We start from the raw sequence: 27,455 nt of genomic DNA on the forward strand, positions 1-27,455 counted from the left end.
TTCCAATTGATATTAGCATCTACTGTAAAAATTTCAGACAGTATTACCAAGGTGTCAGCTGAAAGAGTATTTTTCTGGATCTGCCTATGTTGCATATGAAAGAAGACACCAAATGAAAGAAGGCAGTTGCCTTCCTTTCTTCCTCTAGAGTTTGCTTCTAATAATTACGACTGTGCTCCTGGTCTGTTTTCGAAAAGGTGGAGGGTGGGGAAGACAGGCAGGCAGCAGACAGGGAGAGCAAGAGACAGAGCAGTGGGGACAGCAGGGAGATTTGCAAATCAGACCATCTTCTTCAGGTGCAAAGGTTTGAAATTGATGATGGGAAATGAGACAGTAAGGGAGATAGGGTATTTTCCATACTATTTGTCAAAGAATTTTCTGCCAGCACTAAATGAAAACCGAACATTCGACATAATACTTTTATAAGACTAAGTCTGAAACAAGAGTAACTAAAAAAATAAGTTATCAGTTAAAAAAAAAAACAAACAATCAAATGCTTCAATCATGAAGTTAACACAGGTCTAAGACCTTGGCATAGGAAGATAAGAAGATGTAAAGATTTTATTTTCTCCTTGGAGTTTTACCTTTAATTCTGCACTGTTGCTTTCTTTAACTTAAGTAAGAGTTCAGCTTTTGTCTGAATAGACTTTTATTGTTTTGACTTTTTTTTCCACTAAAAAACAATAGAAAAAGTTTAATGTATGTACTGACACCTTGAGAAGGGAAGAAGAAACTTCAGTATTCTGTACTACAAAAAATATATATTTTTAATTTCTAGTTTGTATTGTCAACTACTGAAAAAACTGCCTGAAATTGTGAATTTTATATAAGTGATTTAGCATAAGCCTTCTTTTTTCATAATAGAAATGTCAACAAGAAACTTGTAGCCAAAGACAGTTCATTAAAAAGAGTAGCAGACATTGAATTACAGTGATACTGATCAACTATATGGATATATATAACCTGTCAACTATAATTCACAATACCAGTTAAGTATCTAGGAAGGAAAATATTTGACCACACAGAAAAAACATACATGATCCATTTGACTAGCTTTTCCATAAATTTAGAAGGTTGGTTGTATGGAAAAACATACAGAAGACGACTTCAAACACTTCAAAACAAGTATGTTGTCCACCTTTTTGTTACCTCAAGTTCAGACTTTCTGTTCAGAAAAGTGCTTATTTTAATTACATATTTAAACAAAATTTCTGTGACAAATTCTAAGAGGTTGTTTTGCAGTGAAAAGCAAAGAATAAATTTTGTGAAAATTTAAGTTCAATGATTTGGCCAACTCAGTCTGCATTATCCTAAACTGCAACCAACAAGCAGTAACTTTGCAAACCCTCATTACCTGACTTAAAAAATATCTTCTTTGCTGTCCCTAGTCCTCTCACACATATATCAGCTTCTGAGAATAATTTCAGAAGGTAATAAAGCCTATCAGTCCACTGATTAATTGCACAAATTCCAGTGATTTCCTCTTTCAATACAATTTCCCATTTAACTTGTCTATTTTTTATTGACTTTTGAAAAGGCAACTGTTATACCTTTTAAATATGAAACTAACAAAACATCATTTTTTCCTGTAAAGATTTCAACAAATACTAGGACAACAATTTAGATCAGAGGCATCAAAAAACATATTTCTAGCTTTTTTCCCCAAAAAAGACTTAGATACTGACTCCCTACGGTAAAATTGTTTCTGCTTGGAAAGCAAAAAGGAGTGTTCATACCAATGATTTCTGCATCCCAATGGCAGCATTTCAGACATAAGAACAGTTTGAGGGAATATTGAAGGGAGTATAATTTGCTGAAACAGGAGTGACAAACACTGTGCACACCTCAAACTAAGAGATGAAAAATGGACAGTTTCCGCACAATCCACTTAAAGTTATCAATTGTCTTCTGCCATTACTCTCATTTTGAGGGATTCAGTAGTCTAGTCAATTCATATAATTCATTCCATCCTTCATTACTTTTCCATGACTCAAATAATACAGCACTAATCTTATAGGTTCAGTGTAAAGAAATGGTGTGTGAGACCTAAGATAAAGCTTAAACCACTGCACTTGAAACCTTTAGCGCAGGCCTATGTAGACTTTTGCTGACTCATCTGATTTTACTCTAATTAAAAAGTTCAAGTTGGGCTTAAAGTTTTTCTAAGTTTCAGGCATTTAGCCTCCCCAATTAAATGTTTATGTCACTGATCATATTGGTATTTTGTTACTTTCAGTGGAGACTGGTAGTTCTTTGACCCAATTCTAATTATGTAAGTGTAATTTTTAAAGTCCATCCCTACTCAAAAACTGATAATAATATACTAAGAGTCAAAATATACCAGGGAGAGTCTACATAAGCCGTCATGTACTGGTAGACTTCCAAAAGCTTTACATCTTGTGGAACAGAATACTATGAAAATACACTTTTGCACAAAAATACCTCTAATGCAATATACTGCTTTGTAAGTGGAACAACAGACTCTTTGAAAAGATTCAGACTTCAAGATCATGAAATCATTAACTACTTACTTAACTCTGATCACATCACAATCCTTTTGTGAGAGTTCTTCCTGTTTCACAGCTACCTGAGATGACAAGTTACTGCATATACTGTGCAACTCCTTCATTTGTTCTCTTGCCTCTGTTAAATCAGTTTCCAAATTCTGCAAAGAAGGCATTTGAAATGTATTAAAGTTAATGTATAAGAAAAAGTTAAGATGTACTATGCATGTTATCTATGTACACAGACATATGGATGTGCACATACATACATGCATGTATTTATTTTGGTCTAAGCAAATACATATAGGTAAATGCGCATGTGTGTATATGCAAAACATCAAATACCAGAAAAAAGGTATATTTCAAATCTGACGTGGCCACCTGTACTGTAGGAAGTTTTCCTTAATTCATTTGTTTGCTGCATGTGGAAGGAGAATCCTGAATCAAATCTCTGCAAAGCAACAGTACACTATTTAACTACTGAACCAATTAAACCAATTAAGCCTCGTTTTCTGTGTAGACATCACACAGAAAAAAACTACTCCTAACAAACCCCAGATATACATTCATTAAGTTCTCAAAAAACTGGACAATATTGGACACATGAACTAAGAAACACAGACACAGACCCATTTTTGAGACAGCTTCTTAAATCTGCTTTGATTTTGCTCTTCTAACTCAGTGCAAATACCAGAAAAGAAACAGCATACGAGAAAACTCCTGGAAATGCCTGTTGAAAACAATGTGAACAATAGCTTGCCTTCTACATTAAGACTTACTGTAGAAGTCAGTCAGCAAAGTGTGGAGGTATATCTGGGAAATATAGCAGCAAGATAGCTTACTCAAGCAAGACTTCGATCTCTACATAGTGACCTTCCTGGAGTTCTCTGGACGTTTAGCAGCTTAGAATAGTACTTCAGTCCTTAAGAAGCTTTGTATGACAATTCTCCCAGAATGTTTGAGGCAAGAATGTAACTAGAAATATTGCAGCAATATCTTGAACAGAGTTTCAGAAGGTAGCAACAGCCTTAGACCTGCTTTGGTATTATGCTACTCACAGGCACAATCACTCATTCTCAGTAAGACAAATATACCAGGATTCATCAATAATTTAAAATAAATACCTCTGAGTAGGATAGCACTCCTTATCTACTGCCAACAGCATATAAGTTTATCTTCCATTTACATACAGACTTATTTAAAGAAATAAAGAAATGTACATTTTTCCCTTTCAGCAAGGACGCCTCAAATATTGAGGGTATCAAAACATTTTTATAACTGAAAAGTGAGTATTTAATTGCCTGTCTTTAAAATAGCATAAAAATGTCTTATACATATTTGGATGAATCAGAACTGAACTGCAATCAAATTCTTTTAACTTCGACAAGAATGATCATGTACTATTAATAACAGTAACATTAATTAGAGGACATAGCAAAATTCATGAGTGAATGAGGTAAGAATACTACTTGCTTTGTGGTAAATCTCAGGCTATATACCTGGTATACCGACTGATGAGTCATCATATAGTCTTAAAGGCTGGGTAGCAAAAAAAATTTTTTTTTCTCAGATAACAAAAGATTTCAGAATGATAGGAGGCAGTTCATTCTATAAACACATTACAATGTTGAAGTGTAATAAAACATTTATAACTTACAGCCAAATAATCTTAGGGTTTCTCCTCAGTGGTTTTTTCCCTCAGCAGCTAAGAGTTATTACATATGCAAACAAAAATTACAATAGTTTACATGTTCTGTTAATAAATCTTTCACACCACACTATAGAGTTGAAGGGATTAAAGTTAAAAAAAAAAACAACTCATATGATTTCACCAATGCTTGAATTCTCATCCTCCATTACAGGGTACAACAGAAAAAAGAGTTAACAAATTATTTTGTCATTAAAGTTATACAATGACAAAATTTAAAAACAGGAAAAAAGTATCTTTCAGTACTTCACCCCATTTATGACATACGCAACTTCAGATTTTCACTTCAACTAACAAATTAAGCAGTTCAACTTCTTGAACTGATTTTGAAACCTTGACTTTCTTTGGAAATAAGAAGCAGTACTGAAAGGGCAGAACATAAAAAAAGGGTCAAGGAGAGACTTTTTATACAAATAGCTTATATACTGAAATATCATACACTGAGGCATTCAGTAGAGCTTCTGTATATATGTCAGAAATCTAAGATTATGTAACCTATGATCTTATACGCTGAATTTTTGAGCCTCTCCATTTTTTAAAATCATGTGGAATTTATTATGTTGCCTTTAAGTTGATATAGTAGCCAAGAAGGTAGTTTCATTGCATAAACATGCAGATGGAATGATTGCTAAATACAAGTTGTCCGAAACCTGATTTTCAGATGAAAGCTTATTTCAATGGTACATACAGACTGTTTAGAATTCAATCTTTTAAAGCACATTAGAGCAAAGTAAGTGGTATTTAAAATACAGTGGACCAAAACATATAGTAATTCAGTTATATGAAGAAAATGCTTATTTTAGAGAAAATACATACTTTTTTATCACAGTACTGAAAATGATGGATGAAAAATAAGGCTAGTCATTACTTCTAGCCATAAAAAGTGGTGGTCCTACCTAAAATGAAATGAAAATAAATACCAGAATAATAACTTAAGGTAAAACATTACAGGAATATTTTGACAACTTCAAGGCCAAGAACTATAAATTCAAAAAAATCAGAGAAAAGGTGAATTTAAAAGAATTTCCAGCATCAAAAGCATAACGCACAGACAAGGCATGAGGCCGCATAGTTGTGCATAGATTATGGACTCACCGTGAATTAACACTAAGGTTTTGTTATTTGTAGCTCCAAACCCTTAGAAAGTCACTTTCAAACACAGTAGCTTTGTTTTCATGTTTTTTTCTTGCTATGTATTATGACAAAAGTGATAGTATTTTTTCAAGGTCTCATCTCAACAAAATTCTCATTTTTAAGTGGAAGTAAAATCCCAGGCTCCTCTTGATAGAGATGGCTGTTTCTCAGAGTGTTTCATTTTAAGAGAGAACACTTTTCCCTGTTTCTTTAAAAGCTCCCACCTTCAGACATTAGGAACTTTAAAAAGTAATTACCAACTAGGAAGGGAAAACAAAACAAAACAAAAAAAACAATAAGCAATTCTGCTATCTTTTAGGCCACCTCCACTTAAAATCTGCCAGTCTGACATTTCTTCTGTCTACATACAAAGCCTTTTGTGACTGTCTGAGTTTGGGAAAATATACATTCCTACCATTATTCAACAATAACTTAATCAACCTCCACCCAAAGAACAACAAAATAACTCAAATGTCTCATTCATTCTTAAATATGGAGACACATCCATGCAGAAGGTGGCCAATGGACAGCTTTTCCATTTGTGTGCTTTTGGGAAATACTGAAAGATAATGTAAGCCCTGGGAGCACAGAAGAGTAATTCTGGAGAACTACTTTAAGGCAGAAGGAAAAGCCCTATGTTAATTTTTTGTACATTATTTATATGAAGGCATATTGGGAAAGACAAACAATAAAACACAATTACCACCCTTTCAGCCACCTTATCAGGCATCTTCCTGTTAAACTGTATTACTTGGATTTCACCTAATATGGCAAATCTTTAAAGAAACACTCCTTAAATGGACAAACAAGCCAGAGAAGCTTTTTCTCTCAATTTGAAAAAAGTTGAATTTTACACCCCAATTCAGCTTATAGTAGGTCTGGAAACAATCAGTCTTTGAAAGTGACAAGTGACACTTTTCTGCACATAAAGTGGTTTAAAGACTGAAAAAAAATGGGCTAGTAACACTCAGTTTAGTCTCTGAACAGAGGGCCACTTTTCCAAAAGAAAAATTAGTTCTTTAGACATAGCATTTCTATTACCTAATACACATTTTTAAAACAATGTTGAGTTAGCTTACACTGGTAAGGTTTCATTTTATTCTTCCACAGATATGGAAAACTAACATGAATAGTGTCTGTATACATCATCTACACTATTGTTAAATACTAACTCCACTTCATTACTAAAAAACATGTACAAAAGGAGATGCTGGTTCAACTCCTAAACTCAAGGCTAAGAGTCAGAACTGACTTTCAGAAGCAGAGATGATTTCTGAATTCGAATTATTATCTGTAACCATTTTCCCAATCACTTGAGAACAACAATACAATTCCATTATTGAATTTGCTCATAAATTACTTTTTAAAAGCATTTCAGGGACATGTTATATTGGGGTGTATATATTAGAACATCACCTGCAGCCCAATCATGTAGTATGATAATGTCATATTTGGCCTCTGTGGATAAGGAAATTATTACTCTTTATTGTTTACAAGCATCCTGTTAAGGGCCAATCTGGCATCCAGTATGGTTTCTTGAGTGTCAAGTAATAGAAATGTGGAATGTCAGGAACAGAGGGAGAAATTAATTCTAACTGAAACTTAAATTTTTAAGCAAATATTTGCAGGAAGGGTATATGTAAAATTATAAACTATGAAAGCAACTTTGTGTGTTTTTACAAATTATTATTTTACAAAGTATTGCTAAAAAGCAGTGAGACAACATATTACTACTTCCTAGAGGTCAAAAATAACATTTCTGTCTTGCTCATAAGTATTTTTAATATGCTTCTTAATCCTTGCGTAAGATAAACAACTTCACCTAACTCTGTCCACTAGCAAAGGTGGATAGTCACTTGTCTAACATCATGGTGGGAGGGGGGTGACGTGGCGGGAAGGCAGAAGCTAAGGCATCAGACCCATGGACACACATAGGCTGGCAGGGACCTAGGGAGGTCTCCAGCCACAGACCCTGCCTAAAGCAGGTTCACCCAGGGGGCCTGACGGCCCTGCTCAGGGCTTTACAAAATCTCCTGATGATGGAGATGGCCCAACCTCCATGGGCCCCAGCCCCAGTCCAGGGCTGTCCTCCTGGGGAAAAGGCTCCTCATCTCTGGCCTCAGCTTCTCCTGTTTCAGCTTGTGCTGCATCTCACCCTTCCTCCAGGCAAAGCTGTGAGGAGCCCAGCTGCATATCCTCCACCCAGTCTCCAGTTTGTGCCAGAGATGCTGTTGCATCACCTCAGCCCCAAAGCCATCCCTTCTCCTGGCTGAACCAGCCCATCCCACAACCTCTCCTCAAAAGACAAGGTCTCCAGCCCCACTGTCTCACCTCCAGCCAGCTTACTGATATCTTTCTTGTACTGTACCCAAAAATCAGTGCAGTATCTAGAGTACTGAGCAAAGTGGGTCTATTCCTCCCCTAGCTCTTGGAGCCACGCCCTGCTTATGCCTCGCTAGGTACTGCTGGACCTCCTTGCTGCCTGGGTGTACATGGCTGGCCCTGATGCAGCTTGCTGCCCCCCACAGCTGATCCCCAGCCCCTGTATGGCTGCAGAGTTCTGCCTTCCCACAGCAAGACTCATCATTTGTCCTGCTTAAGACTCCTGTTGGCCCATTTCTGTCAAGGTCCATGGCAGCAAAGCCCTCAAGCACACCTACTTCTTCCCAGATTGGTGTAATCTGCAAACCTGATGAGAGCATGCCTGCTGTCCTTTCTTCTACGTCACTGATAAAGATTTCAAACAAGACAGGTCCAGGATAGATCATGTAGTACACCACTTATTATAAGCCTACAGACGCAGTCCTCTGAACTTAAACATCCAAATAGTTCTTTTAAACATGTTGTCCACCTATCCAGCCGTAACATCCTAATTTGGGTACAAGAATACAGCAAGACAGTGTCAAAAGTCCTGCTGAAGTTAAGGTCAATCACATCCAAGCTCTCCTCTTGTCCACAGACACAATCATTTTATCACAAACGACAACCAGGTTAGTCAGGAATGACTCACCCTTGGTAAATCCATTACTGTTTCTAATCACTTTCTCAATTACGTGCCCAGAAATTACTTTCAAGGCACATATATACTAAGATGACTTCCTCTGTGATTTTCGCTCTTGGATTACCCTTTTCATCAGGGACCTCCCCTGATCAATACGCTACTTTTGAAAGATGACAGGCAGCAGCCTGACAGTGATATCAGCCAACTCCCTCAGCACCTCTGGATGTATCAGCAGGTCCAATGGATGTGTATAGTCAAGTTCTCTCAGATATCTCCCAATTCATCCACTCTTTAGTACTTCTCCTTGAACTCTGCATTTAGGCACAAATGCTTGGGGGAATCTCACTGAAGAAGACTAAGGCAAAGATGACACTCAGTACCTCTGATGACGCTCATTACCTCTGCTGTATCTGTTACCTGCTGTCACTAATTCATCCTCCTCTTTCAGCAACAGATCCCCATTTTCCTTGTTCAGCCTTTTACTACTAAAGTAGTGCAAGAAACTCTTGTTCTACCTGTCATCACTTGCACGTCTCACCTGTAGGTAGGTTACCACCAGACAATGTTTCTGAACTTCTCCTTTGGTGCTTTCACTGTTTCCGCTTCCTGAACACTGCTTTCCACCCCTGCCCTACCCTGAAGTTTGGTGATTAATTCTGTTTAGTCAAGCTGGTGTCCCAATACATCCACTTTTCCTGAGTATCAGGGTGGACCATACTTTGGCTTGGAGGAAGCTGTCTTTAAAGACAATATTTTTCCTGACTCTACCTTTCATTGCTGCTTCTCATGGGATTCCACCTACCGCTTCCCTGAACAAGATGAAGACTCTCCTCCTCAATTCCAGTTCTGTACTGTGCTACTCTCATTCCTTGATCTTCTCAGGATCTTGGTCTTCACAATTTCATGGTCACTATAGCCAAGGCTGCCATTGATTATTATTTCCTTAATCAGTTCTTTCTTGTTTGTGAACAGCAGATGCAGCTGTGTGTCATTCCAGGTTGGCTCAGGGAATACCCCTCTCTGTCATGCTCTAGGCACCACCTTGACCTTCTTGTGATGCCACTCTGAAACACTGACACTACTTATTCCCATCGCTGGAAGCACAAGGCTGTGAAGCACCTTTCTCTCTTGAGCATGCCTTATCAACCAGGCAAACAGAGAGTCAGAAAAATTTTCTGACTGTTTTCACTGACGGTGTAGGTAACAATGATTTTCAATAATTTATCGAATACTACAAGCACTACATTTGACAACTTGAAAACTATTAGATCTCTTTAGTACACACTAGATTTCCTCCCCCAAGTATCAACAACATTTGTTGTCTTGGCAATCCTATAAGCTTTTCATCACAGCCACTCCAAAGCCCTCAGTTTGCAAGAACTTTACTTCCCATGTTAACAGATCTGAATGAAGCTCTTTTTATAAAGGGTTTGCATCAGCACAACAATCAGAAGTGTCACCAAAACCAATGAATTGCTAGTGGAGGAAAAAATATGTTTCTGGGCGAGATGTTGATTAGTTACTACATTGAATATACCAGAAGGTCATGTACTTCAATAGTATAAAACAGCAGAGTTGCAAGTATTCATTAGCCATGTAAATAAAAAGATTCTGCTAAATATGCATATATATAAGCAGCCATCAAACACTTTGAATCCACATTTGTGGCTTACTTCTTACAGGAATTTAAAAAGAACTTGCCAATTATCACCAGCAAACAAGACAAAGTATCACTTAAATAAAAGATACAATATTCTGTACAATGTATTTGGTTATTTTATTCTTCATTTTATCATAAACAGTGAAATAACTTTTAACATACTGTATGCAATAATAAGGCCTCTCACAGAGTGGAGCCCTCTGGAGGCTAGGACACAATTTATTTGAAACTGCAGTTAAAAGTTTTAAAGTGTTCTTCCAAAACAACAAATATCAAGTCTCCTGCAACCACATTATAGGTAAGTAAATTCTACATTGAGAAAAAATTGTTAATGATAATACTTTTAAGCTTTTATTATTTCATATATATACATATTTTACCTCAAAATACAGTATCCTTTATTTTTTAATGATTACATTTTAAGATGACTATTTGAAGTCAGATTCCTGCTTTGCAACATCAATTTTTAAAAAGCTGTGGGTCTTAAGTGAAGGAATGTAAATTAATGCAAGTCCCCACTGGTAGATTTGAATATATAACTTGTTATTTAAAGCAAATAACTTGTAGTGCAAGTGTCTGGAGAAGTTAATTCTGAAATAACATCCAGGATTCCATTCCACTTTGTACCTTTATTCTGGCATCACTGCCAGATTTCTGTGTTTTCCATTGTGCCTGCTGCTTCCTCAGTTTCTCCAGGTCATTTAGCAGGTCAGCACAGCATGTATTTAATCCCTTATTTTCTTCCTCCAGGTTTTTTATAACCAGCCTGTTTTGCTCTTCCTTCTTCTGTGCACTCTCCTCAGTGTCCTGTAGAACAGTACCACAAGGGCCGATAAACAAAAAAAGTGAGAACTAATCAGCAAATATAAACTGTGCAGTTTTACCCTCACAGCAGCTTCTTCTATATTTGATGGCCAAGGTCACCTGTGTACTTTTATTGGCCTCTTTCATGCAGGTGGAAGGGTCATATTTTTTAGCTGGATGACAGCTTTGATGAGTACACATTTGCAAAGAGCCCATTAATTGATCAAGCTGCCTTTGATGCTGTCCCCAGCTATTTTTGAGACCCACACAGACATATCCTCCCAGACCTCGGCTTTATCAATTAATAATGCCAGTCCCATCAGAATCTAATTACAAGAAGCCACATCTTCACACTCCTACTTTCTTTGCTCCATTTCCATCATTAACTATTTATCTGAAAGTTATAAAGCTTGGATTCTTGGCTTTAAAGCATCTTCCTTGGAGTTGGTATGTGAGAAAATGGTGAGGTACAGCAAGGCCTAAGGCAATTTTTTCTCCAAGCTTGTCACTTTCTGTGCCACAAAGGCTGACATTGCTTAAAGAACTACTTCAAAGCTACAGTCTCATGAAACTATGTACAAGTCAATATACCTTAAGTTCTTGGCTTTTATCTTTAAATTTCTGGTTCAAGTTACTGAATTCATTCTTCAAACGGGCATTTTCCTCATCCACAGCAATTTTTCTCTGTAATAAATTGTTTATCTCCTGCTGCTGTCCTGTGAGTCTCTATTAAAAAAAAAACCCACACAAAAAGCAATTGTAAAAGAACATGCATGTACTGGATTTTAGACCTGTGCATTTTAGACCTATAAAATATAACAATCTCATATATACAGTTGTATAGCATTATTTTTGTTTCATTAGTACCTTAATCACACTCAAAACCGCATGACTATATAACACAGTAATGTAAACGAGGAACTGAATATCTTGCTGGTACTAAACAAAAGAGCCCATAAATGTAGAACTGAATAGAAATTATTCATTCAAGCTTAGACAAAGACAGTTGACAGTCATTTGCAGAAGTTATATTTGTAGTTACAGATTAAGAATATATTTGAATACTGTTTCACTTGCACTTTTAGCATACCAAAAATCAAGCCAAAATGTAGAGTTCAAAAAAAGAATGAAAATGTCCTGAGAAAAAAACATGTAAAACAATACATTTGAAGTCATACCCAACAACCATTGATTTTAAACTGACATGTAACAATTAGGGCAATAAAAGTAACTATGCCACCACTGAACTCAAAGTAACTCACTCACAAGAAGAAACACAGGTATGATAGGTAGCAGCCCTGAATACAAAGTAAGTCACGCAGGGGTAAGCAGGGCTTGCTCTGCATGTTAAACAGCGTCAGTGCATTGGCATCCAGGGCACCCACACTGCACAAGGAATCTGTTCACAAAGCAATAAACAGAGAAGGATGGGGTAATTCTGGGAGTCTGAGTAGCAGGACCAGCTTCTCATGATCATAGAATCATAGAACCATAGAATCGTTAAGGTTGGAAAAGACCCTTAAGGTCATCGAGTCCGACCCCTAACCTATCACTGCCAAGTCCACCACTAAACCATATCCTCAAGCACCACATCTACCCTTCTTTTAAATACCTCCAGGGATGGAGACTCCGCCACCTGTCCGGGCAGCCTGTTCCAATGCCTGACAACCCTTTCGGTGAAGTTTTTCCTAATGTCATATGCATGCTCTTTACCCTACTGAGCACAAAGTAAATCTTCTCTGCCCTTTCTGCTGAAATATGTTGTGACATTTGACAACTACCTTAATAGCTAATAAACTACATTTTTCAGTATTACCTGAGTTAAATCATACAAAAAGCATTAATTTCACATATTTGATTAATAGACTGAGGTTGGCAGAAATAATTTCTTTATGAATTATTTAAACCACTAGTGAGCTAGTATGACAGTAAGGCATGTGAAAAATATCTCTGAAGATGTGCAGTGAAATTAGCGCATTATTAAGCAAATGTCTCAGTTATTAAAAATATGTATTATTTCTTTGTATGGATTTTATCTTTCCTTCCTTGTTTGTTTCATTTTTTACTTTTTAAAAGACACCTTTGTTGTAACTTTTTCCAAATTACTTGGAATGACTGCCTCTCTTATGTAGACCTCTTCACTTTTTCTACACATCACATTCTCACCTTCCTTGCAAATATTTTTATTGTTCTATTTCTTTTCCTACCACCATCTCCAAATCTTTTCTACGCATTGTTCCTTCATATTTAGTGAAATTATTTAATCCCTCTGACCACTGCTTCTACCCACACACTGTTACAAACGTGGTAACATTTCTTACAAAATTGAAAAAACAGAGGGGGGAAAAAAAACCCAAAGAACAAAACCAAAACAACAAAAATGTCCGCCACCATGCCACACTACATAGCAGAAAATATGCCCATGCAGAGCAAAGCCTGCAACCAGCTTAGCATACGAGAAAGGTAATATAATCCAGCTAATTTATGTAGCAAATATTGAAAACAAGCAACCATGAACAGATAATATTTAGTAAATAGTGTAGGCAGGCGTGAAGGATAAATTTTTCTGCACTAAAAATTTCACTGTATAAAAAAAAAATAAATTATTTTTGTTGTACCTTATACTCGACAGCAGCCACAGTAGAATTTAAAGAATATATAAAATTATGTACTTTCTAACAGTGGTCTTTAAAAACATGGAAAAGAACGTGAACGTGAATTGAAAGGAATGGAAAAAAATGAGAACAAAAATTGAGAGAATGTGAAAGAAAATACAGAAACCTCGTATTCTCATATCTTTGATTTTTGCCTCAGATGCCATTAATCCCAAACAACCACACAGACAAAAAGGAACCCTCCAAAATAACCCAGAACTAGCTTGTATTTAAAACAGTGTTTAATTGGTAATTAAATCTTGAACCTATAGCATACTTATTTTTTTATAATATAACTAACTCCCCTACAGAGACTCATTCTACAGCACTGGCCCTTTGAACAGACTCCAGTCAAAGCTTGTCTAAGATTATAGATTCATAATCATTCTTCCGTTTCCTCCAAAGAAAAACTAAACCTGAATTTCAGATTTAGAAATTTATGTGAAGTTTTTATCAGAGATATAACCCAGTGTATAAACCTTCTCAGCCTAGTTTGTTTTCAGCAGACGTTAAGGAAGGGATAATGAAATCAAAGGATATCCACTTAACTAAGGACTCCCCTCTTCCATATTTGAACATACCAGACACCAGGCTCAATTGCCACTATTCAAAAAGCAAAATATTTGCGCTTCAGAATATATTATTACAGTTACAGGAACAAATTGTTGCTGGCAGAGGGTATTTACTTGCATCTTTAATAAAGGTATGAATTCACATTACCATGGAAAGCACCAGTTATTTTGTTTGCCTCCCTCCCACTCCCCAGGTACTCATAGAATTAGAGTAAGTGGCTCCTTTGAGTCTTCCTTCCAGCTCATTAATACTTGTTCAACATTTATCAAGACAAAGTCTATATTTGAAGAACACCCTTAGAAATTCTACCCATCTGAAGGAGCCTGTTAGCTCTAACAGAGTTTAAAATTCACAAATACACTCTCTCACAAAATCTCTAAGTGCAGCTCCAGCTCTTCAACACATCTAATATTTGAGTACACAAGCTACATCATGTTACTACTTAGTTTCATTATATGCTGTGCTGAAACTGGTAAGTGTATGTGTATTTGTGAAGTGAATCACTGAGTCCTGTTTGGAATGGAAAGTTTTCTAGCAATTTCAAGGATGAATGGAGACATGAAGGTACAAAAGAGCAGCTAGCTATTTCAAATGTTTGTTCCATATTGCTGAGATGAAATTTTAAACTCAGATAAGCTACTTACTTTGCATACCTTGCAAGATAATCAGATTATCCTGAATTAGACTTGCATACTAATTACTTGTCCCCACAACTGACCCACTTAAGACTAAGTCAATCAAAAGTCAAATATTCCACATCAATAACTAAGCAGCAAACTCACCTGAGTAGTCTACAAAGTTGTCTACTGCAGCTGTAGCGAAACATTATTTAGGTAAGTTATGTGGAAAAGATCCTGTTATGTTTAGAGCATTTTTCTTGGATACCACTTTGTACACTCTTATCTTTTCCTCTAAATGAATTGAACTTTTACTCTCATATCTGCTCATGTCACACACTTACAAAGAAGGAAAAAACAGGAGTATTACTCAGGAACCGTGACTGGGTAGAAATAAGGGTCATAAAAAAGAATTTCTGAGATACAGACAATTAAGTAAATTATCATCTGCCTTTGCCTGAGTAGCTGTTTTTGCATTTTGCCTCCTCAACCTATGAATTACCCCACATAATATGAGGAAGAGAGTAAAGACAGATTTCTTGCAGGAGAGAATACAAGCAGTGTTCCTAAAAGACTACCCTACTCTGGTAAGCAAGTGAAATAGCAGAAAGAAACCCATACTTGATCCACACATGGGGCAACCTCCCAGATGAGGTTATTTTGACAGGCTTCACTAGATAAAAACAATCATCAGGAATTCACCTATTCCCACAGTATTTACTGTTTTTGTCTAGGTGCCATAAAAGTCAGGCTAATGCTACACAAGAACAGTCTCAACTTACATTTTGCATTGACTGCAGTCATACTTGTTTGAATAAAACAGGACAAAAGCAATGTTCAATGGGCTTTTGACAGCTTAGTGCTCAAGAATGGTAAAAAAAAACCTCGTGTAACTAAGACAATTAGAGTATGCTTCCAAAGGTTTTTCCATATATGAACTTCCAAATACTAGAAAGAAAACTGTATTCTAGAAATTAATTTGCTCTAATGAAAACCAAAGGAATCTGATTTTACCCTTTTGTTAGCTGGGAAGAATCAAAGAGTATCCCTTGTATACTGCTGGAGCCCAGAATGCTCCAGGCAACAGTAAGTACAAAGACAGAAACACTGTGACCTGGTGGAGCAGGTCTTTTGATGTTTAAGAGGACTGTCATTCCAGAACTCATTTTTATCCTTTCCCATAGCATCTCTTTAGCTACAACATAATACAATTTTCTTCTTTACTAATAATGTCAAATTATTTACTGGCAAAGCCTACTTCTTTTTTAAATACCTTCATATCAATCTGCAGAGGAAGCAAAATCATATGCTAAGTCAAAATGGGAAAATGAGCTACAAAAACTAAAGATCAAAACTGAAAGGGGAAAATAGTCTTTTTGTCTTAGTTCTGTACACCTCAGAGTCTTTCCACGGCAGTCAGATGTTATAAATATCTGTCAATATTTCATGTGAATAGATATACAAAAAGTGTTTTAATTAAACTTCATGTTTATCCAGTGTGAATTTAGATAGCATGCTACCATATGGACACAGTGAAAGTGGCAAAAACCTAACTCTTTAATGCTAGAAGTCTGTTTCCAAAAAGAACATGAGTTAGGAATCAAATACAAGATATTATGAACTGTTTGATGTTGGAGACATCATCACTGAATTTCTAGTCTTCAGTGAAAGATTTTTTTTAATCCGCTAAATAAAAAGCATGCAAAAGGACCATGAAACAACAGCTGTATATGCTATTACTGCCATTAAGTGTTCTCCAAATTTTTACACTGGGGGAGGGTGCAAAAAACCCTCATAGTTCTGCAGTTTGAAATTTGATCACACTGCATTACTGAATCAGTACTGTGTACCTGCCTCTACACAGGCTCATAAAATGTAAGGGCAGGTTTTATTTCATGTCAAGATGTTAACTCAAATACCTACTGATAGTTTACCAAAATATCCCTAAAAATCAATCTAGTAGGAATGCAAAGTTGACACATATATCCCTCATTTCTGCTGCTAATGACACAGAAATGCAACAACACACCTTTCTTCTGTGGCTGCTGAAGCACTTCATGGAAAAACCAAGTCTATGCAACACAATATTAAAAGTGTCTGTCTATGACTGCAATGAAACGGCATGCATTCGATTTCCATTTCCAAAGGGATCAGGGTAACATTATATTCTGTGCTTTCTTCATTACATTCTTTAACAGAAGCTTTTACTGTGCAGTTGTAGACTTCTAAAATACCACATTAAAAAAAAAAAATTAACACAAAGTAACTGGAACAGATGAAAAATTAAAGTGTTTTCTCCCAAGCAGTGGCTTTTAATGAAATCCTGACATCGTAAGCAGAAACAAAATTAGTTATTGAAACAGTTTTATTACAACTTAAATATGAAAATATTATTCTTTTAAACTTCTTTTTCTCAAAATGACTACTTCAAGGTTTACATATTTATTCTCTCTCTCTCATAATCTCTTTTATCCACCAAGCAGCTGAGGCTGACTCACCACACTCCTAACTTTCTCCCTTCCCTTCCAACTTCCCTTTTTTTCTAGGAGGAATTGAACAAAAAGTAGACACCACTAAAAATGTGCCAGTAACATTTCATAGCTTTCCTTGATTTAGCTTTCTTAAATTTCTCTTAAGATTTTTTCAACTCTATTAATCCTCATTGTTCTAAATTTGAATACTTATACACACATTTAGCAAATAACATTCCCAGTCAGTCTCATATAGTCCTCCCAAAGAAAAACACAAAAGAAAAAAAATAACAAAAGAAATCTGCTATTTCATCTCATGACTATTCATTAGATGCCTCAATTATTTTCAAATGTAGGATGAAATTCATGCTGTAGAAGTAATCTGCTGCATTTTGCAGTATGTACGGTGTCCTTTCATAGTGAAAATGACACTACCAAGTTATGATGTAAAACAAAATTATTTTTAAATCCATACTGCTCCAAAGGTAAAATGCCAAGAATGCTACCTGATTTTACAGTATCCTTCCATAGGATGCCTGTATTCACAGTTGACTATTCAACTTAGAACTTGACTCCTAACAAGAACAGAAAAAACAAGGAAAAACAGTAACTGACATATAAGGGACTAAAATATAACTCATGCAATAGTAGTATGAGATTACATATCCCATTATTAATTTCTATTTTTCACACCTGCCTTCACACTATAACAATCTTAAATGCAAAAAAAAAAAAAAAACCCACCACCAACCGCAAATAGAGGGGAATTGAGATGGGGGAGCTCACTTGATGTTCATGCCACCAGAATTCTGTTTGTTTTTCCTTATCCCACCCCATGCTTTCCAGGACTCCCTGAGATTAAACAATTTAAATAACTTTTAATGAGAGGAAAAAAAAAAGCATGAAGCTGCAATCAGGCATCTGCAAATCCATTGCCAAAATGAATGAGAATTTTTGAACACTCATTCTATCAATAATAAACATTAAATAAAATGTGGTAGCTTAAAAGTTGTAGTAAAGGAAAAACACTTGTAAAACACTCTCCATTCAAATGTGCTTACCTATCATTTATGTGCTGGAGGAAAAGGGCAGGTCTGTTTCAAAAAAATGAAGAAAATAAAATTAAGATTCTTTAAAGCTCTTTTTTAGAGGATCAAGTAAAATGGTTCTACAGAGAACCAGACCAGAAATGAGCAGCTGACTTCACCCTGCAGGAAGGGAATATGTACTTATTCCTCTATCACTAGTCAGTCTTGCTCCTGAATTCTCACCTGACCCATAGATTAAGGAAGGGTCCAACATTATAATCTATTATAGACGCCATATTCCCTGTTGCCCTCTTTGGACTTGTCTGATGTGATTAATTTGGTGTCTTCAGCAGAGTTTGCTATCTTAATCGAACCACTGGACAGAACTTCTAAGTATTTGAATATGTGGTGGAAATAAACTGTGACTTTACATAGTGTATCAGTCAGTCTTGCAACTCTAGCACCTCACTTTCACTATCAGCATAGGAACCCTCTCCTGCCAGTGATCTGCTAAGGAGGTCACAGCTCTGACAAAACTTTGACGTGCACCATTTCATTCCACTCAAGTTGCTCCTCACAACTACACTGCAGCATGTTCCTTCTCTCATCCGCTAAAAACGAAGCTCTACTATTCTTTTCGCTTCTTATGATATCCTACAATCCTTCGTAACCCTTTTGCTGGTTCCTTCTGCTGCAGAGGTGTAGTGCAAGCAAGCACTGCCAGCAGCTGCATTTTTGTATTGCCAAAGGAGCCAAATACTGTTTCTGGCAAACAAGCAATAGGTTTGCCATCTCTGAAAGAAGGAGTACAGAAGCCCCTTGCCCTGCAAGGGAGCAATACTTACAGTTTTTCCACAATAACACAACTCTAATTTGGAAATGAAACAGCACTGCCAAAAAAGAAATCTGTAGCTTCATAACAAATCCAGTATAGCATGTATTGCAGTAATGCATCTGCTAGATTTACAGATTAACCATCCATTTTCCTCTAATGAGGCTATGACAGCTCTCAGGATAACTACAGCAAGCACTGACAATGTAATCCGACAATCTTGCCACAGCCCTAACATCACCTTAACCACCAGCTGCTCTAAATAAATACCCTTTCCTTTTTTGTCTAGTGACTCTCTGCATTAGGACAGGCTGGATGTTCTGTAGGGTCTATAACACAGCATGGTAAAGTGGCACTGTCCAATACGTTGATACTTCCTCTACTCCTGCCTCTCTCCTTAGCAGCTCTGTTTTGAAACTATGGAAAGCAGCTGCTCAGCCCTCTAGGTCAGGCAGCGGAAAGTGTCTTCTTACCCCATTTTCTCTCTATTAAGTCCAAATCAAAACCAAAGTCTGCAAAAATGTGCTTTTCTCTTAACTGAAGAGCACAACCTTGACAGAACTGGGTATTTTCTCCCTACACTATCCTCCTCAGCAAGGCCTATACAAGGTCCTCAAAGTGAGTCCCTGGAAGTGTGCATGACTATGTGAGACCTGCAGGAAACAATACCTACTAGCATCTACTTCTGCCACAGCAATATTTTGTTACACTCACATATATCGGTGCTGCTGGATCAGTGTAGGAAATGAAGAACAGTTGTTGCTATGATCAATTTTTCTATGAAGCTCCTTCCTAAGTGCGGTCAGCAGATTTATAAGGGCAGAACCTAATCTCAAAGGGCAGGTCATACTTCCTTCTATCTGCTCCTTAAGGAACAATTCTCTTGAACTTGAGGAAATCTGCCTGTATTCAAGCAAGAAGCCATGATATATGAAAAGATCAATCATCAACAACACCCTTAAAGGGTGAATAAAATCCAGCTTCACCCTCTTAAAACTATACTGACTTTACAATTAAAATGAAAATCATGTCACTACAGCAACCAGATAACGTACTGAACACAGCTAAGAAGTTAATCTCTTCTACAGTAACAACAGTTTCCAACAGCTTTAGAAACCATTTTTATCACAAGAAAAAAGGCTATCCTATTGTAACCCTAATTGGCTACATGATAACTATCTTTACCTGGACTGAAAAAGAAATTTCCCAAACTAGATCCCAGCTCCCCAGAGGATGAATGATATCATAAAGATGACCTCCCCCTTCTTTATAGGCTTGAATACTGAATTCAGCTAATGTAAGAATCAAGCATTTCAAACCAGTGGAATGGGCAGAGGACAATTTCTTTACTTAGTGTACTTTTTCCTGTCTAATCCAAATGTAGCTTTCATTTCAGGCTATTGTTGCAGAAACATCACTGAGAACATGAAGGCTGAGTAATAAAGATCCAGGAACTTTAGCTAACTTCAGGCTTGGCCACAGAGGCAAATCAATGGGAAGATAAAACAGCACACCTGTACCAACACCCAATATGGGCTGCTTTTTTGCAGATTAAGTAGGAAAATTCCTTCCGCAAAATGGAGCAAGCTACCTCACAAAAACACATTTTCAACTTGCAGAGAAAGCACTCCTACTGGGAATTCACACAAAAGTACTAATGAGGTGTAAAGGCACACTGTAATTTACAGCTTATTAATTTCTTCAGACAAACAAGCCCACAGGTATTAGCCATAGTCATCATACCACCTACCTCAGGTAGCCTTCGGTAAGAAAACCAGAATCAGCAACTTTCAACTATTTGAATAATAAATATAGTTTCATCCCCATCTTTTCCACTCAGATCAGCTCCTTAACAAGATCTCTTTCCCTTAATTTTATGAGAAAACTAACTAGAAGATGGGAAGCAGGAAGGCACAGAGACATGTAATAATTCACTGATGCAGTTCAAAGCAGCTACATAAAGCAGACAGGTTACACCACTGAAGGCTGATCCCTTCTCCAGGGCACAACTTGAGTAAAATGATCTTTTTAAAGAAAAAAAAAAAAAGTGTCAGTGTCCTCAGATATTCTTTGCTTGTAATATCTATAGTTCTCATTCACTGGTGAACTTTTTTTGCAAAGAGTTTATCAACTTTGTGTAATCTCGTCACTACTGACACATTCATCCTAACTCCCCATTACCAAAATTATCCTCATGTCCCTCATTATACAAGAACAATCAAGTTTCTATGCTACTGGAAATAAAAGGTTTAGATGGCAATATGTGTATATATTTGTCTTAATTTAATAACAGCATTTATTACAAAGAAACAATACAAACAGATGAAGGCACAAAAGTTAAGAAAAATTTATTAGTGTTAATTAATGCTTGAAGGTAGAATTATGCTTCTTTCACTTGGACCCATTAAAGGGGCTTTAATACAGATTTGCACAGCAAGCTGAAGATTTTCAAATGCAGATAATGAGGCAAGCTAGTACTATTTTAAACCCTCTGGAGGATAATCAGGTGATAAGGTTTTGAAATGTTACAAGGTCTAGGACAGAAAGATTAGCTTTAGTTCTTCCATATCAAAATTGAAACCTGATTAACAACATTACAGAAGACAGAAAAGGTTTACTGCTACTTTTACATGTCTTTCATTTCAACTTCTAAGGAAAACAGGTGAAGATATTTTGATTTATCTGTTGCACAAATGGCAGAAGACTGAGTTTCCAGTTAGAAATTCTTTTCCTTGAAACACACAAAGTAATTACATATGTATGGCAAGGATACGTTACTACTGAGGAAAGTGAATCACTATAGCAATCCAGCCACCAACCTTAAAGGAGTCAGATTTTTACCACACAGCATTTAGAATAAATATGCATATATGCCAGATGAGGCACAGCTGTGAATATCAAGACCAAAAGTTACCAATCAACCAACTACAAGAATTAAAAAAAAAAAAGCAGGAAAAAGGGGGGAAATACAATGGAAAACTCCAGTACAATGTATTTTTGTACTGAACTTATGTGCAATAATAGATGAAAAAAATTTAAGTGCTTTAATAAATACTATATTTATTTGAACCTTTGAATGGTACATTTTGAAATGCTCCATGTTATTTCATATTTAAAGTATTTAACACAATATGTAGTTATGTAATAAACCCATGGCAAGAAAAAGTCTTATACTTTTACCTAATACTGAAGATTACACCATCATAATTTAGGAAAGGTGCACAACAGACTGAAGTCATACTAAAGTAAGTACACAAAAGTTCAATGCATATACTCTGTTCCAAAGATATGAAACAGCAGTTTTGCAAAACTGTGATTTACACTGATTTTTTTTACCCTTTAAGCCACAAGTGCCATTCTCATTAATATTTCAGCACTTCCCCCCCCATTTAGGTTATATAAAAATTATCAGAGACAATATTATTTCTCAGTCATAAGTTAATAAATTAATTATTTTCACTGATTTTCAATAATATCCACTAAAATAAAAACCCTTCAAACAGTTGAAATAGCTTATTACAAATAAAGTTAATTTAGATCTCAGTATTAAATAACTACATGCATCTCACCTAGGGTGTGGAGAATATGCTTTCTCATTTAGAGAAATTTTGAAAGGTCTCTTAAGCGCGTCAGGGCAAAGTCTATGCAGAATACAAGAGAAGAAAGATTATCTCATGTTCTCCTTCTAGGGTTTTGTTGTCTCTGGAAGAAATATCAGCTTACATACATGTCAAATTATGAGATATGTCATTTATTTGCCTTTTTTTCCCTCAGTCAGCTGTTCGGTGGCCATTCAGAAACTCCTAGTAAACAAACACCCTGTGACCCACAATATTGTTGTAACTGATATCTCTGTATGATGCATGAAGGGGAGGGAAAAAACAGCAGAGATGACTGGATAATCTCACTTTCCTGGATGCAACAGATTGGTAGACTGCAATACTCCCCGAAGTCTTGCTGTGTATACTTTACAGAAAATAACATTAATTGTCATTACTGTCAACACTCACAGTTTCATAAGCAACCTATTTGCTTGTTCATTACACAGATAATAACCTTTTCTCCTTAGAGGAACAAAGAAAGAACAAATCCAGAAAAACGTATTAAATGAGAATGCTCCTTACTACATTGTTCTCTATGCCAGCTCCAGCCTTTGATTACCAAGCCACCAAAACCACTCCAAGAGCTCAGATGATCCCTGTCTTGTTTCAATCCTGTAGCATCCCAGCCAATAGATGAGGCAAGGAGGACAGAATGACACCACCTTCCTATACAGCTTTTATACTGGCCATTAGCACCATCTGGTACCCTTTACAACACACCACCCCACCCACCCCACGTCAATGACACTCTAAGGGAAGCTATTTGAAAGAGCTGTATTACAACATGCATTAAAGTTGTGACAATCATCAAAAAAAGCAGCTTCTGTCCTCCTCACCTATTAATTCCTCCCATTCTGCTGCCATGCCCTCCTTTCCTGGCTGCCACTTTTCCTTGGTTCTAGTTACACTTTCAGCCTCCCTCCACTTCCAGATGGTAACTAGCAATTTCAGATTTCTGATCAATTTCAATTTCTGCTTCTGAAATTGATCTGAAACCACAGCAAGCAATCTCAAGGAGATGCATGCTACAGTTTCAGAATCTGCCACAGAAGGCAGCCCTTCTTAAAAGCACATTACTACACACTCACTCTTACAAACTTCTTACACAGGTAATCATGCATTGCTGGTTTATAAAAACCATGCATATGCATGCACCAGACACATTACAGATCAAACAACACACAGAAACTCCAGCCACTGTTGTAATACAAAATAAAAGGATGAATAACCTCATTTCGGTGGTGTTTCATTGGGCAGCAGGTGTATCAGGTTGATTTTGGAAAAATCAGAAGTAGGTAAGCTCTGGAAACCTGAGTTTACACCACTGGCTACACAACTAACTTGAGTTCAAGGAAGATCATGGAAGAGGCTATCAGAAATGTGGGGAAATTCAGTAATGATCTCCATGATGGGACACAGTGCACTCTCTGCAAGTTTGCTGATGACGCAAAACTGGGAGGAGTGGCCGATATGCCAGAGGGTCATGCTGCCATTCAGCAGCTGGACAGACTGGACAAATGGGCTGAAAGGAGCCCCATGAAATTCAACAATGGGAAATGAAAAGTCCTGCACCTGAGAAGGAAAAAGTCCATGCAAGCTTGTATGCTGGTGTTCATGCACCATGAACATGCACCCCATATGCTGGGGCTGCCCAGCTGGAAAGCAACTTTGCAGAAAAGGACTTTCTGGTCCTGGTAGACAACAGGTTGACGATGAGCCAGCAAAGTACCATTGTGACAAAGATGGCAAATGGTATCTTGGGCTGCATTAGGCAAAGTATTGCTAGCAGGTGGAGGGAGGTGATCCTTCCTTTCTACTCAGCCCAAGTGAGATCACACCTAGAGTACTACAGTACCAGTTCTGGGCTCCACAACAGACATGGAGCTACTGGAATGACTCCAGCGAAGGGCCATGAAGATGATTTAGAAGCTGGAGCATCTCTCCTATATGGAAAGGCTGAGAGAACTGGGAGTGTTCAGCCTGAAGGAGAGAAGGATCAGGGGGATCCTCATCAACATATATAAATACCTGAAGGAATGATGCAAAGATGGCAGAGCCAGGCTCTTTTTCAGTGATACCCAGTGACAGGACCAGAGGCAACAGGCACAAACTGAAACACAGGAGGTTCCCTCTGAATGTCAGGAAACACTTTTTCACTGTGAGGGTGACCGAGCACCGGCACAGGTTACCCATGGAGGTTGTGGAGTCTCCATCCTTGGAGATATTCAGAAGCTGTCCAGACATGGTCCTGGGCAGCTGGCTCAGGGTGATCCTGCCTGAGCAGGAGTGGTGGACCAGATGACCTCCAACTCAACCATTCTGTGATTCTATGAAAAACTATGTATCAGTCAGCCTTTTATTCCCAGGAGCTGCAGGATTTAGACATCTGAAAGCACACCCTCAACTTTTGTCTGTGTTTTCGCTATCAGCTTTATCATCTGTGAAGTAATTCTAATTCTTTTTCACACTTGGTCTGATTGTGACTTTTTTCTTATTAACATTCCTAATAATATGGAAAAGCACATTCTGTTCTCCTCATAGTCTTGAGAATGTAGTCATCGAGATTTATGGAGAAAAGGAAGGTGCAACGTTTATTGTTCTCTGATGTTTATTTAGTATTTATTAGTGCTGGATTTCATAGGTATCATATTTCAAAACCTATGAAGGGTTCAAAATCTTTGATTACTTTTCAAAGAATTATTTCAAATTTTAGAAAATGAGCTCATATTTCCTCAATTTCACTAACGGCTTAGCTCAATACATGGTTTTCTTTTAATTTTTTATTACTAATACACAGGACTCATTTTTGAGTAAACAGTTCAACAGAGAATACACATGATGTAAGTCTTACATATGACATTTTCGATTTCTCAGTACTTTTTATAGTTTATGCTAACAATTAACTTAATAAATATTGTTATAGGTTAGTTACACTAAAATACATAGCTGTACTGCTTTTAGGATGCTATGCATTTAGCTGTCATTACTCTAGAAATGTTTTTATTTGTCAGGATGGCAGATCTTTCCAAACCACAGGCACATTACAACCCTAAACATAGCCAGAACTCTTCTAGATTAAAATCCAAGTTTTTGGTCAGTCCATTAGGCAAAATAAGGCAATGAGTTGATAAAACTTTTCAGAAAATGTTTAATCTAAAATCATAGGAACTTTTTAGGTGAAAGATCAATTGCTTGAACAACTCAGAAGAGTTTAATTAATCCTTGATCAGCAGATTATTATCTTTGACTCACCTACAACTTTCACCTTAGGACACAATAGCAAACTATTTTCACATCTTAGGAGCTATAAATTTTATATCAATGATAAATGTTTTCTTAACTGCTCCATTTAAACATAATACAAACCTGTTCAAGAGTTTCTATTTTCCTGTCTTTGGATTGCAAAATCTCTAAAACCCTTCTGTCCTTGAGTTCAGCTTTCTGCTTTTCTCTGGAAACAAACAAAAAAAATAGCCACTTTATTAGTCATAATTTGCAGTTAATCATCTGAATTTTTCATGTCCTGATAATGAATGTCATTTTAAAGCACAGAAAATTAAATTATCCGAAGCTGACAGGCCTTGCAGAATTAATCAGGGAGCATATGGCAAGTGACAGCAAATTACATTTGTAAACAACTAACACAACTTTTTTCAAAAAGAAACAGGCGGTCTCAACATACGTTTTTAAGCAGCTGAAATTATTTGCCTCATCCTTGCCCAAACACAGAAAGCGTACTTGTCCACAGACTGAGCAAAATGTTTTTTTCCCTTCTTGGCAATGCAGAGCCACTACGCTACTTGGGTTTGTGAAGTCCTTTTCCCAACTATGTGGCATTTCTATGTCTGAAACAACACTTTTGAACATCATGGATAATTATTTTAGCTTCCTTCACATGGACAGACCCTGTAACTTTTACCAGTGGAAAAAAAGACAACTCGGAAGCTTGAGTAATGGGGGTGAGCAGAGCCTCTCTGTGTTAATAAGTACAGGACTATAATCAACTCTGCAACACTTCATGGAAAACCAGCTGATGAGTCATTAGGTTAGTTTAACAAACCACCTCACTGCTATCACTGCTATCCTATGTCTTGACTGAGTTTTAAAAGATGATGCCCTTACTGGCTTCTGGTTTAGGCAGAAAGAAAGCAAATTTTGCTATAGTAAGGAAACAGAGATTCCTTAGCACAAGACAAAAGGTCTGACAAATATATTCCCTAAAAATGGCCAAATACTTCAGGCATCCCCAGCACCACAGGTGACAGAGAACAGAAACTCATCGAGATTATCCCTGCTCTCCAGTATGGCTGTATATAAGCCACACCTAGAAGCCAGGGAATCCTACTAGCAAAACTTTTGCTCCACCAAAATGGGAATGTTTCAAAGGTGGAAGGGAATGTAAGAGTAGTACCCATGAGTCTGTAGATCTGATTGAAAGTGGATGAGAAGAGCCAGCTGTGAACAAAAGGTATCATCTTCTGAAGCATTTTGCAATGGAGACCAACAAGGATAGTAGATATATGGGTAATTATTTTTCCCCATTATGTATTACTGAATATACTACTCTTACCAGTGGTTTTAAGGGCTAAACTATACTGTCCCCACAGGCCATCCAATACCATGGTTTTTAAAATAAAGTTCTACGACTGCTATAATATCTTATCTGATCTTGAGTAAATAAAGAATTACATAAAAATGGTATGAAATTTAAAGCAAGGTTTTTGGAAACAGAGGTGTCAAGGCATCATAACTGTTAATAACACTCTCCTAGTGCAAATACAGCAGCACTGATGCGTTGTAGCACTGGAAGAAAACTAAGAAAAACCTAGCTGAACGATATCTATTTAAATTTAGTTTAGACAGGAGA

The 27,455-nt window shown here is 36.9% G+C and overlaps 1 protein-coding gene across 10 annotated transcripts in view; it reads right to left on the reverse strand.

Annotated features, from left to right (window-relative positions):
* The window catches only part of CNTLN (centlein), a 198,985-nt gene that overhangs the window by 145,762 nt on the left and 25,768 nt on the right, over positions 1-27,455 (reverse strand). For 9 of the 10 annotated variants that reach the window (XR_012658052.1, XR_012658051.1, XR_012658053.1 and 6 more), the window contains exons 3-6: positions 25,955-26,039; positions 11,403-11,537; positions 10,635-10,814; positions 2,532-2,665 (exon numbers count right to left, since the gene is read on the reverse strand). Coding sequence is in view for 7 of the 10 variants with exons in the window: in XM_075079219.1 (XP_074935320.1) it covers positions 2,532-2,665; positions 10,635-10,814; positions 11,403-11,537; positions 25,955-26,039 (534 nt within the window). In the remaining 3 variants the exon portion in view is untranslated. The remainder of the gene's footprint in view (positions 1-2,531; positions 2,666-10,634; positions 10,815-11,402; positions 11,538-25,954; positions 26,040-27,455) is intronic. The other variant, XM_075079224.1, reaches the window with a different exon arrangement.

This window comes from Phalacrocorax aristotelis, chromosome Z (assembly GCF_949628215.1).
Source record: "Phalacrocorax aristotelis chromosome Z, bGulAri2.1, whole genome shotgun sequence".
Taxonomy (NCBI): domain Eukaryota; kingdom Metazoa; phylum Chordata; class Aves; order Suliformes; family Phalacrocoracidae; genus Phalacrocorax; species Phalacrocorax aristotelis.